Below are 13,985 nucleotides of genomic sequence, written 5' to 3'. Positions count from 1 at the left end.
GTAAATTCTACAGGAGATAAAGCAAGACCTCCTTATGAAAAATAACCTACTTTTTAATAAACTTTATTATAATAAACTTGCAAATAAAACCATCATGCACCAAAATTCACTAGATCTAAAGTCTATACATATCACTGAATTTCTATAAATTTAATTCACATTAGATTTTATACTTTCACTATTGAATATGTTTTTATATATTTATCACCAAAAGTCAATGGCCAAGTTAGAACTAAAGAAACAGTTAGCTTCACAATCTTATCCATAACTTGTGTCCACTACCTGAATTCAAACCTTTATTCCTTAATATTTACTATTTCTTTTTCTCTTTCATACATGTTATACTATATACAAATGCACATATTTATATACATACTTAAATATTACTGGCTATGTTCTGCATATAAGTGAAAACATGTAGGTGGGTATTTTTTTCTTTTGAGATGTTATGACTTCAGTTAATATTATACATTTTAAGTCCCCTCATTTTTTTCTTGGGTGTGTGTGTGTGTCAGTATGGAGGATTGAATCTAGAGTATGATGCATGTGAAGCAAGCACTCTACTATGAGCTACAGCCCCAGCTCAATGACCTCTATAAATATGTACATATTGATGTATATCACTGAAGTTAGGTAATAGTATAATAATAAACAGGCAAAGGAATTGAAAACTACCCTTTGTTCCTAATTTTAGTAGAAATGCTTTCATGTTTGTTGTGGGCTTGCTGTAAAGTGCCTTTATTAATGTTGAGGCATGTCCTTTGTATTTCTACTCTCTTCAAGACTTAATATCATGAAGGGATATTAGATTTTATCAAAGGCTTTTTCTGTGTCTAATGGTGTGATCATGTAGGGTTTTTTCTTTCCTGATGTTTATGTGGTGGATTATATTTATTGATTTGTGTATGTTCATCTCTTGAATTAAGCCAATGTGATCATGATGAATCTTTTTTGATGTGCTCTTGAATTTAGTTATATTGACATTTTTGATACTTTTTGCATTTATGTTCATAAAATGTTTTTGGAATATCCTTGTGTGGTTTTAGTACCAGGGTAGTAGTGACTTGTAAAATGAATAGAAAATGATCCTTCAGTTTCTATATTGTGGAATAATTTGAGGTCTATTGGCATTAATTCTTCTTTAAAGATTTGGTAGAATTCTGAACTGAATTCCTGTGGCCTTGGGCTTTTCTTGTTTGGGAGACATTTAACTAATGCTTCTAGTTTGCTAGGATCTGTTTAAATTGCTTGTTTGATCCTGGTTTAACTTTTATAGTAGATCATATATATCAAGAAATTTATCTATTTCTTTTAGGCTTTCTGTATAATACAGACTTTTAAAGTATGGCCTGTATGATTCTCTGAATGTCAAAAGTGTCTGTTATAATATTTAATTTTATTAATTTGGATCTTCTCTCTGTCTTTCATTTAACTAAGGTTTTGTCAATTTGTTTATTTACTCAAGGAGTCAACTCTTAGTTTCATTGTGTGTGTGTGTGTTTTTTTAATTGCTTTTGTTGTTGTTTCTATTTCATTAATTTCAGCTGGGTTTGATTATTTCTATCCTTCGACTCTTTTTTCCCCCTTTCTGGTCCACCCTTCTACTGTTCCACATTCCACACCTCCTCCCATCGTCCCTGTCTCCACCAGGATGTCCCCACCCCACCCACCTCTCCAGTCCTCTAAACTCCCTGAGGCCTCCACTCTCTTGAGGGTTGGGTGCATCTTCTCTGACTGAACCCAGATCCAAGAGTCCTCTGCTGTATATGTGTTGGGGGTCTCATATCAGTTGGTGTATGCTGCCTGGCTGTTGATCCAGTGTCTGAGAGATCTCAGGGGTTCTAATTGAGACTGTTGTTATAGGGTCACCCTCCTCCTCAGCTTTCTCCAGCCTTTCCCTAATTCAAACACAGGGGTCAGCAGCTCCTGTTGGTTGGGTGGGTGCAGATATATGCATCTGACTCTTTAAGCTGCTTGTTGGGTCTTTTGGAGGGCAGTCATGACAGGTCCCTTTTTGTGAGAGATCCAAATCCTCAGTGTCATACCTTGGGGCCTCCCATAGAGCTGGATCCCCTTTTAGGCCTTTCCCTGGACCTTCTTTTTCCCAGCTTCTCCATTTTAATCCCTGCAGTTTTTTCAGACAGAAATGGTTCAGAGTTTTGACTGTGAAATATCAACCCCATTCCTCACTTGATGCCCTGTCTTTCTGCTGGAGATGGGTCTAAAGTTTCCTCTCTCCACTATAGGACATTTCATGTAGGGTCTTCCCTTTCAGTACTGAGGGTCTCTTAACCTTCCAGGTCTCTGGTACATTCTAGAGGGTCCTCCCAACGTCCTATCTCCTGAGGTCACCTGCTTTCATTTTTTCTGGTGGCCCTCAAGACTTCAGTCCTTTTTCCCCCACCCAATACCAGATCATGCTCTCCTCTCCCTCCTCCTGACCCTTTCCCTCCCAGGTCCCTCCCACCCCCCTGTGGTTGCTTTCTTCTCCATCCCAACTGGGACTGAGGCATCCTCACCTGGGCCCTTCAATTTGTTGACCTTTTTGAGTTCTGTGGACTGTATCTTGGGTATTCTTTACTCTTTCGGGGTTTTTTTTTGTTTGTTTGTTTTGTTTTGTTTTGTTTTGTTTTGGCTAATTTCCACATATTAGTGAGTACATACCGTGCATGTCCTTCTGGGTCTGAGTTACCTCACTCGGGATGATATTTTCTAGTTCCATCCATTTTCCTGCAAAATTCAGGATGTCCTCGTTCTTAATGTCTGAGTAGTATTCCATTGTGTAATTGAACCACATTTTCTGTATCCATTCTTCTGTCATGGGATATCTAGGTTGTTTCCAGCTTCTGGCTATCACAAATAAGGCCACTATGAATATAGTGGAACACATACCCATGTGGTGTGGTTGGGAATCTTTTGAGTATATTTCCAAGAGTGATACTGCTGGATCTTTAGATAGATCTATTTCCAATTGACTGAGGAACCTCCAAATTGATTTCTAGAGTGGTTGTACCAGTTCGCAATCCCATCAACAATGGAGGAGTGTTCCTCTTTCTCCGCATTCTCAGCCATTTGAGATTCCTGTGTTGTGAATTCTTGGATTAATTCTATACCCCATTTTTTCATTGGGTTGTTTGGTATTTCAGTGGTTAGCTTCTTGGCTTCTTTATATACTTTGGTTATTAGCCCTTTGTTGGATGTGGGATTAGTGAAGATTTTTTCCAGTTTGAAGGTTAATGATTTGATCCAAAGCTTTCAAGTATGCCAGTGTGAGATCACTTCAGGTCTTCAGGTCTTTATTTTTATCTTTTTTTAAATTGGATTTTTATGTATTTACATTTCAAATGTTATTCCCTTCCCTTCTCCCCTTTCCCTCCTCCTGCTTTATGGAGATGTTCCCACTCCCACCCACCCACTCCCACCTCATTACCTAGACATTCCCCTACACTGGGGAAACAAGCCTTCACAGGACCAAGGGCTTCTCTTATTGATGCCAGACAATGTTATCCTCTGCAACATAAGCAGCTGGAGCCACGGGTCCTTCTATGAGTACTTGTTGGTTGGTGTTGTAGGCCCTGGGAGCTCAGGGGAATTTGGTTGGTTGATATTGTTCTTTCTATGGAGTTGCAAACCCCTTCAACTCCTTCAGTCCTTTCTCTAGCTCCTCCATTGGGGTCTGTGTGCTCAGTCCAATGGTTAGCTGCAAGCATCCTCATCTGTATCAGTAAGGCTCTGGCAAAGCCTCTCAGGAGACATCTACATCAGGCTCCTGTCAGCAAGCACTTCTTGACATCAGCAATAGTGACTAGGTTTGATAGCTGCATATGGAATGGATCCCCAGGTGAGGCAGTCTCTGGACAACCTTTTCTTCAGTCCCTGCTCCACTCTTTGTCCCTGTATTTCCTCCTGTGAGTATTGTATTCTCCCTTCTAAGAAGGACTGAAGCATCTGCATTTTGGTCTTCCTTCTTCTTGAGCTTCATGTGGTCTGTGAATTGTTTCTTGGGTATTCTGAGCTTTTGGACTAGTATCCACTTACTAGTGAGTACATACTGTGTGTGTTCTTTTTTAGGCTGGGTTACCTCACTCAGGATGATATCTTTTTGGTATGTTTTTTTCTTTTTAATATGGGTGCTTAGTACTAAGAGCTTGTCCCTTAAAACTACTTTCATTTATCTCATAAATTGGGTATATTGTCTTTTTCTTTTCATTAAATTCTAGAACAGTTTTAATTTCCTTCTTAATTTCTGGCTTGTTCTGTTTCTATGAGTTTGTAAGCTTTTTGTTATTGATGTCCAGCTTTAATCTATTATGGTCACTTAGGGTAAGAGGGTGTTATTTTAATTTTCTTATATCTGTTTATAATTGTTTTCTTTTTATAGTTCTGTGAACTGCTGAGAAGATAGTACAGTCTTTGGTGTTCTAGTATAATGTTCTATAGATGTCTGTTAAGACCATTTGATTTATGACATTATTTAAGTCTGGAATTTCTGGTTTGTCTAAATGACCTGTCTTAGTAGTGAGAGTGAGATATCAAAGTAATCCACTACTACTCTTTCAGGGAGGTCAATGTATTGATTTTTAGCTGTAGTAATGTTTTGTTTATGTGCTTGAGTGACCTTTTGTTTGGTGCTTAAATGTTTAGAACTGCAGTGTCCTCACAGTAGGTTGTTTCTTTGAGTATGTAGTATTCTTTCCTATCTTTCCTGATTTGTTTTTGTCTGAAAGTGTATTTTGTTTGATATTAAAACATCTGCTTGCTTGTTGGGTCCTTTTGCTTAGAATACCTTTTCTATCATTTTACTTTGAGGCCAAGGTGATGTCTATTATTGATGTCAAGGTGTGTTTCTTGGAAGCAGCAAAATGATGATGGATCCTATTTCTAATCTGATCAGCTACTCTGTGTCTTTTTATTTGGAAATTAAAATCATTAATATTGAGTATTATCACTGAGAAGTTTTCACTGGTCCTGTTATTTTATTATGTTTTTCTCCTTTTTTGGATTTGCTTTTGTGAGAATTTGTTATTTGTGGAGTTTTTTTAAGGGGGTATAGTTAACCTCTTTAGACTGAGGTTTTATCTTCTAGTCTTTTAGTGTTTTTTGTGAAAGTGGATTGGTAGATAGAAATTGCTTAAATTTGATTGGCTTTTTAAAAAAAATGGTTTTCTTTCTCTATCAATTGTGATTGATAGTTTTCCTGGGTATAATCGTCTGGGCTAGTATCTGTGGTCTCTCGGAGTTTATACAATATCCATCCAAGCTCTTTTGGTTTTCAGAGTCTCTATTGAAAAGTCAGGTGTTACTTTAATGGGCCTGTTTTTAAATTATTTGGTTTTTTTCCCTTGTAGCTTTTAGTGTCCCACCTTTGTTGTGTTCATTTACTGTTTGACCATTACGTGTCATGGGGAATTTCCTTACTGGTTCTGTCTATTAATGTTGTATATTCTTTTTGTACCATAATAGGTACTGCCTTTTTTAGATTGGGAAATTTTAAACATTGTAATGATGATACAACTGCAAAATAAATATACAGGTTAGTTAATTGGATTATTTTTTTTTCAGATGCTTGATAGCACACAAGATCAAATAAGACAAGAGACACACAGCCTAACCGAAGTTGTGGAGAAACAATTTGATACACTTCTTGCTTCTCTTGGTTCCAGGTAATAACTTAAAAATAAAGATTGAATGAAACTAAATTTCTCAACATTAACTTGTCATTCTGTTCCTTTATTTAGACTTAAGTAACATGTTACTTTAAAACAAGATTGGAAGGTAGTGGGTCAGTCTTGAAGACTGATTTCCAGCTAGGCGTGGTGACTCATGCCTGTAATTATAGCATTCAGAAGGCTGATTGAGTTGTGTTTCTGTGAATTTGAAACCAATCTGGGCAACAATATGAGACCCCCAAAAAAAAAGAAACAAAAAGACTGATTTTGACTTAAATTCAAGAAAAACCTTTTTTTTCAACCAATCTCTCTCTCTCTCTCTCTCTCTCTCTCTCTCTCTCTCTCTCTCTCTCTCTCTCTCTCACTCACTCTCTCTCTCTCTCACTCTCACTCTCTCTCACTCTCTCTCTCATTACCCAAAAACTATTTTAATTGTGCTGGTTCTTGGTTCTGCTTCCACCAGTGCCTCCTCAGTGCCTCCTTCCTCTGCTTTGTTTGTTTGATTAATTGACAGGTCCTTATTGTTCAGTACAGATTGGCTTAAACTCACCATGTATCCCAGGCTGACCTCAAACTCAGAATTGTCTTGCCTCAGATGCTGGATTACAGGCATTTTTTACCATGTTCAGATTTGTAACCCAGGATCTAATGCTAATCAGTCATTTTATCCCTAAGAACTTGGGCTGCCATGGTTCCTTTTCCTGTTCTTTTTGTCTTGATATTAGAATTTTATTCTTAGGCTACCCTGCTAATTTCTTCTGCTTCTTTATCCATGTTCTCTTTTGTTTCTTTGAACATATTTAAGACAGTTGTTTCAAATCAGTCTACAAAGTCCAGTGCCTATGCTACTACACTGTTTTCTTCCTTTGACTGAACCGTATTATATTCTAGTTGTTATTCGTTCATATCCCTGGGAGGATTCGTGTTCAAACTAGGGCCTGGAAAACTAGCAACCTTTATAGTCTTTATAGTCTTCTCACTGGAGCATTCTTCATAGAATGTCTGACAAATTTTTGAGCCTTGGGATTGGTATAAGATGAAAGCTTAAGGTTTGCTCATGTGTGGCCAAGAAGTTGTTTTATGTTGTATGTTCAAGTATAAACTCTAATCCTACAAAAGTGTCTCATTGCAGCTTCCTGAGTGTCCACCTGAGCTTATCTGCTGCCTAAGATCTAAAACAAAAGATCAGTCCTTCAGACAGCACAAAGCACACTTAAGTAGTGTCATCGGTCTGATCTGTTGTTCTTCCTCTGGTTGGAGGTGAAGAGTTGCCAACTGTATTCCTGCTTCCAGAAGAAGACACAAAATATCTTCTTAAAAATACTATTTTTTAGAGTTTTAATCAGTGATATTATCCGGTGTGGGGTTGGGTAGTTATTTTTTTTATATCCATGGGAGAATGAAACTTTCTTACTCCTTTCTAATGTCGTTCCATATAGGTAAGCTTTTAGGAAAACAACAACAGAGGCTTGTCTCCTTTAAAGAAACCACTCAAAAACTATTTATGTATCACCAAATGGTTTAAAGAATATCTATTTACCTTCAAAACCTACCATATTCTCTTTAGTGTTAGCAAACTTGGTTTGTTTTGTTTAGCTAGAAGCTAGATTTGATTTGGAGAGACTGTTTTGGTTAATGATTAAAATACTTGAAATATTTAGTTTTCAGTTCAGACATTTTTAAATTGCTGTAATAAAGTATTTCTACCCTAGAGAAGAGAAAGGATTTGAGTGATGCTGTGTAACTAGTGAAAACAACTATTTAACATTCAAGGAGATAGCTTGAAGATAATTGTTAATTGTCATTCAAGTTCTGGTTTGATGCTGTTTTTAAATCTCATTATATACTCTTCATGGCCTATGTATCTGTGGTAATATTCAAATGTAAAACTAAACCCTGGCAAAAATGAGTACAGACGTCTCTGCAGGGACACAAAAGACTACAGGATAGATACAGGATTTCTCCTAGCTAGGTAGAGCACTCCAAATTATCCTTCATGTCTAGGACATAACTACATCTTTTAAACGATTTTTTTTTCTGCTTTTAAGACTTATTTTTTAATTATTTTACTTTAAAGATTTATTTATTGTTACATGTGTCAGTGTTTTGCTGAGTGCATGTATATACCACGTTTGACTGGTGCACCATGGGAGATGAAACTAAGACATGAGATTCCCTGGAACAACAGGAGTTAGAAACAGTTGTAAGCCATGATGTTGGTACTGAGAATTGAACTTGCGTCTTCCAAAAGAACAGTACTAATTATCTTAACCAACAAGTCATCACCCCAATTACTTTATCTTTTAATTTTATATTTTAATTGTTTTTTGGTGTGTGAGTGCTGGTGATCAGAGAGGACAGAATGGGCTTCAGATCCCCTGGAACTGGAGTCAGAGGTGGCTGTGAGCAGGGAACTAGACTCAGGTCCTCTGCAAGAACAGTGTGTGCTCTTAACAGCTGAGACATCTCCCCAGCCTTTTTTTTTTTTTTTTTTTTTTTTTTTTTACACATGGATTCCAGTTGTAATTTATTTCAGTTTAATTGAATACCTCATTTATCCACATTATATGTTAAGTTTATCAATTAGTAAAAGTAGCTTTTCACATGATGTTCAATTAGAACATGCCTATTTTTGCAATATTATTTTAATTAAATTCATTATCAGTGAAATGAATCTACTATTTTAGTTAAAGTCATTGTTTAGTGAAATTAGGACACCACTCAATAAATTTACATTTATATAAATGCTAGTAAAAAGTCACAAAATAACTTTGTCTTACATAAAGGAAAAAGAGCTTGTGTGAAGAACTTGTAAGACGTACAGATGATTACTTATCAAAATTAGTAACAGTTAAAAGTTATATTGAAGAGAAAAAAAGTGATTTGGATGCAGCTATGAAGATAGCAAAAGAACTCAAATCCGCTCCTTCTCTGAGGACCTACTGTGACCTGACTCAGGTAATATTAATGCTGCAGTGTGAATTAGTGCTGTGAAGCTTACTTTACATACTCTAAAGTATGGACTCGGTATGTGGGACTTCAAAGTTTGTCTTTTTAATCACACTAAACTCTCCAAGTACTCCTCGACTTGTGCTGGGATTATAGTCTGATAAACCTATTATCAAGCTAAAAATATTTTAAAACAAAACATATTTAATACAAATAACCTACCAAATGGCATGCCTTAGCAGCAGTGTACTGTGGAAAGTCCATTGCTTATTTTTAATGGCTGATTTTTATCTGTCTGTCTGGATTTTTACTCAGTGTTTCTCTGTGTAACAGCCCTGGCTGTCCTGCAACCTGTTTGTGGACTAGGCTGGCCTTGAACTCACAGAGATCCACCTGCCCCTGCCTCCCAAATATTGGGCTTAAAGGCGTGCTCCACCATGCCTGGCTTCATTGCTTATTCTTAGGACCTTGTGATGCTCTGTCACTGTCCAGCTTTGTAAGAAAGAATCAGCTCACAGAGATTAAAAATCAGATTATGGCATCTACTTAATACATACTGTTTTTGAAATATTGTAATATATAAAAAACAATACATATATTGCATATTATATATTATGCATAATACAGTACACATATATATACACACACACATTTAAAAAAAACCTATGGGACTATCTTTGTTGGTAGTCAGTACTACTCAGGTGTTTGAATTCTTTCTTATGTTTTGTTTTGTTTTTTGATACAAGGTCTTTCAATGTAGCCCTGGCTGTCTTGGAACTTGCTGTGTAAGCCACAATGGCCTAAAACACAGAGATTTGCCTATTTCCACCATCCAAATGATACCATTAAAGGCAAACAGTACCACACCTGGCAGTATTTGAGTTCTGAGACATACACTGTTACATTCATTTAGCCTTTTAATATTTTTACAGTTTAGAACATAAGATCTTAAAGTAATATGACAATAAGGTGAAACTGAGGTTTGTGTTACTTAGATTCCCATCACTATGATAAATGCTGAGATAATCAACTTATAAAAAGATGAAGTTTTGCTTAAAGTTTTGTGAGCACTCATGGTTGCTTGGCTTTTTTATTTTGGGTCTCTAGTGCACATCATGTAAGAGAGTAAAGCAAACAAAACCATTTATTTCATGGCCAAGAAGGAAAAGAAAGAGGAAGAGATTGGGATTGGACTATCCTTTTCAGTGACATTCTACCTGTGACCTAAAACCTCATAGTCCTTTCTTCCTGAAGGCTCTGAACACTTTTGGTAGCACCACCCTAGGTCTTTAGTGGACACTTAAGTTTCAGACTATAGAGTTGTTGTAAGACACTTGAATTAAAGATAAGAACCCATATGAGCAGCAAACAAAAAGAGACTGTTTTCTTCTCGTGAGTTTATAGTTGAAGTTTTTCACTTTAATTTTTAATTCAAGATCCCATTCCTCCTTTCTCCTTTTTCTTCTAAAATCCTCTTTTAGCTATATTTTTAATAAAAGAAAACTCACCTATGAAGCATTCTTCTCTCTTGACTCCAGATTATCCGCACCTTGAAGTTAACATTTGAGAGTGAATTGTCACAAGTTAGTTCCATAACTCCAGGGAGTCCCCCCAGGTGAGTAAGTCTAGATTCAGAAACCATGCCAAAGTTATTAAATACCAATTTAATACAATCAATTCAATTGATTATAATTTGAAATTTTGGATCATTCATGCTTCCTACAATGACAACCAAATCAAAATAATTAAAACTTACTTATTTTTATTATAAGTTATTTAAATGCATGTTTAAGTTAGTTAATGTTAGCAACTGTTATATAGGAGAAATAAATTTATGAGAACATTTATGTATTAAATGTTTTAGGTTGAATATAAATTGCAGTGAGATTATCTGCACGTTCAACAGTATGGGAAAGATTGAATTTGAGGACTCAACAAAGTAAGTATTTTTTAAGAATGGCAACATGCTGTTAGTATCTGATAATACCTACATCTAAAAGACAACTGAATGTTTAATTTGATTCAAGAGCTAAACGGATATAAAAGCTGCATTTCTATTTTTAATTTGTTTGTAGTACTTTTTAAAAGACCTGAAAGATCATTCTTAGTGATTTACGTGCTCTGAAGCTCTTTGAAATTCATTCAATCCACAAGCATTGAAAACTGTTTGTGTGTGTGTGTGTGTGTGTGTGTGTGTGTGTGTGTGTGTGTGTTAGACCCCAACACTCTAGAAGACAGTGAGATAAACAGAAATTACAATAACATTATATAAAATTCAAATGAAAACAGATAAAATGCATAATGTGATAGTGCATGTCGACAGTAAAGCTGGTACAGAGCAGATGGTCGTTTCTTCTTGGTACAGTAGAGAGCTGGAAAGATTCTACTTTCACTTACCTGTGGAAAAAGATTGACAATTGGAAAGGAGATCAAATGGAAGGCTGGCCTCTGAGCAGCATGTAGACAGTAAACTAGCATGCCACATTAGAGCATCTGCTACAGTTTCATTCTCTATCCTGTGTACACAGAAGCTAAATCCTTAAGGCTGTGCTGTTGTGCAACAATGTTTAAACTGTTTTCTACTTCCATGCTCTTCAGTATGATAGCTACTAACCAGGTGTTGCTTAAATTAAACACAAGTTAATTGAGACTAAATAAAATGACAGATTCACTTCTTTGGTTTCATGTCAGATCTCAGATGCTTAGTTGTCACATGACTTAGTATAGTCATGCTGCTATAACAAAATGCCCTGAATAAAAATTTGTTTCCTCAGTCTAGAGTCTAGAAAGTTTGAAATCAGGGAACTGACAGGTTCTCTTATCTGATGAGAATCTTGATCTCTGCTTCTAAGATGCCAACTTAGAATTTTTCATAAGGCCCTGGATTCAGACCTTAGTGCAAGGAGGGGTGGATAGGGTTGACACTTTATGTTGACAGTTCTGTTGGATGATAAAACCACTCATATTTTAAACATGAAAATATCCGAAGTTAGATTGCATTTTTATTTTTCATTTTATCTTTATTTTTATTTTGTGGTCTGTGTGTGTGTGTGTGTGTGTGTGTGTGTGTGAGAGAGAGAGAGAGAGAGAGAGAGAGAGAGAGAGAGAGAGAGACAGAGAGAGACAGAGAGAGACAGAGACAGAGACAGAGACAGAGAAGGTGGCTGTGGAGGCCAGATAGGAGGGCATCAGATCCTCTGGACTGGAGTTACGGATGACTGTGAGCCACCTGATATGGGTTCTGGGAACTAAATTCAGGTTCTCTGCAAGAGTAGCAGGTGCTCTTAAATGCAAAACTATCTCTCCAGATCCCTACACTACATTTTTTAAAGATAATTCTGGCCAGGCTTGTGCACCTTTAACCACAGCAAGGAGGTAAAGGTAAGCAGATCTTTGTGAGTCTAAGGCTGACTTGATCTACCTAGCAAGTTCCAGGCCAGCCAGAGCGACATAGTGAGATAATCTGTCTCAAAAAAGGAAATAAAGAAAAACTATTTTATACACACACACACACATAAACATGGGAGTGTGCACACATGTATAGACACACATTTATATTAGGAATACAGGAACAAAAATAAATTGAGAGGGGAATAGTGGATATATTCAGTTCCTATTTATTGGTCATCTGGGGAGGGGACACTTGAGTAAATGGGCTTAAGGCAAGATCTTGAACTTGATTCTGGATTTAGATTATTTATGTCATTTATTCTAATACCCAGACAGAAGTGAGGAATCAAATTGTTTAGAATATTAATTAATTAAACTGTCCTAGGTACTATCCTTAATTGTAAGTTTAACACAACCTAGAGTCATCTGAGACCCCTCAACTGAACAACTGCCTACCTTAGGTTCTAATAGCATGTCTGTGAGAGATTGCTTTATTAACCAATGCAGGAGCACCCAGCCCACTTGGTGGCACCATTTCTAGTCTAGTGGTCCAGAATTGCATTAAAAAGATAGTTAAGTATGATCCTACAAGCAAGCTAGCAATCAGGTTTCTGCTTCAAGCTTTGCTTGGGTTGCCCTGACTTCCCTAACTAATAAACAGTGACCTGGAAATTAAGGCCAAATAAATCCTTTTATCCTCACGTTGCCTTTGGTCAGAGTGTTTTATCACAGCAACAAGAAAGGAAACTAGTACAAATGGAACATGGAGTACAGTCTTCTCACAGGCAATCCCTTGGGTTAGCTCTGGGGGCTTCCATGGGTAATCAGCAATCTTTGCAGGCACTATATTCATCTAAATAATTTCAGAGCTCCAATATGGTTACTGTCAAATATTTTTAAGGTTAAAAATTACACTGCCTCTGTATAAAAGTCCTTGCTAATCTTGTGTTGATTTTAAATGACTACTTAAATTTAAAGATTTACGAAGGTAAATTCTTTAAGATGCATGTTCTTATTGTTAAATAACAGGTTTGTCCAATGGAACAAGTATTGAAAAAGGTCAAGGGTAGTACTCTGGAAAATATTTAAATATAAAACAATAAAAAAGTAACCTGAAATATAAATAAAATTAGGTGGTGCAGGGAAAAAAAGGGATAAAAACAAACAGAAAAATGTAGTGTATAAGGAAAGATTAGTGAGAGGGAGCTAGTAAAACATTCAGTAATGTCTGGTGAGATTTAGTATGAAAGGGTGTTTACAGTACAAGATTGTTTACACACATGGATCCTTCATAAAGGTCCTCCATACAACTTAGACTAATTTTCCTTAATGTCAAATGCATACTTTCTGTTGAAAGAAGCAGATAAACATATATTGTTACTAAATTCAGCTGTCTTTCTCTAATTTGTAAGTTGGCCACTACTGTTTCATGAAGAATTAAGACCCATCATGAGTTAACTAAAATGTAACCTTTTTGGACTCATTCTCTTGCATTTAAATTTTTTAATTATAAATTTGATAACCTAAAAGTATCTGGATATAAAGACAAGGCAGAAAAATAGGAGATATGAGGAGATAGCTCAGTTAGAGAAGTGCTGTTGTACAGGCTCACCATGAAGAACCAGAGTTCAGATCTCACTACTATGTAAAAAGCTGGGCACCTCAGATGAGCTTCCTGGGACTTGCTGAAGCCAGTTTCTGTGAGAGAACTTGTCTCCGCAAATAAATAAATAAATAAGGTGGACAGCAGTTGAGGAAGATACCAGAAATAAATCTCTGGCTTCCACACGTCTGTGGTACACACAAGCATGCACTCATGTGTGCATGAGCACACACATGAACTAATAAGCATATCATACCCAGAAGATTCAGGTAATGTAACTATGAGCCTGGTAGAAGCTTAAGATTTGTACCCACATTCTTTCCTGTTCTTTATTATTAAGATGACAAAGTAAAGTAAGAAATAATGCTAATATA

The 13,985-nt window shown here is 36.4% G+C and overlaps 1 protein-coding gene across 1 annotated transcript in view; it reads left to right on the top strand.

The window, feature by feature from the left end:
- The window catches only part of RNF17 (ring finger protein 17), a gene marked incomplete at its 5' end in the record, with an annotated part of 104,206 nt that overhangs the window by 19,425 nt on the left and 70,796 nt on the right, over nucleotides 1–13,985 (top strand). The window contains 4 exons of the mRNA XM_080926543.1: nucleotides 5,563–5,663; nucleotides 8,456–8,627; nucleotides 10,157–10,233; nucleotides 10,483–10,557. Of these exons, the coding sequence (XP_080782669.1) occupies nucleotides 5,563–5,663; nucleotides 8,456–8,627; nucleotides 10,157–10,233; nucleotides 10,483–10,557 (425 nt within the window). The remainder of the gene's footprint in view (nucleotides 1–5,562; nucleotides 5,664–8,455; nucleotides 8,628–10,156; nucleotides 10,234–10,482; nucleotides 10,558–13,985) is intronic.

The sequence above is a fragment of the Micromys minutus genome (genome assembly GCF_963924665.1).
Source record: "Micromys minutus genome assembly, chromosome: 12".
In the NCBI taxonomy this organism is placed as follows: Eukaryota; Metazoa; Chordata; class Mammalia; order Rodentia; family Muridae; genus Micromys; species Micromys minutus.
This window is presented reverse-complemented; position numbering and strand designations above follow the sequence as displayed.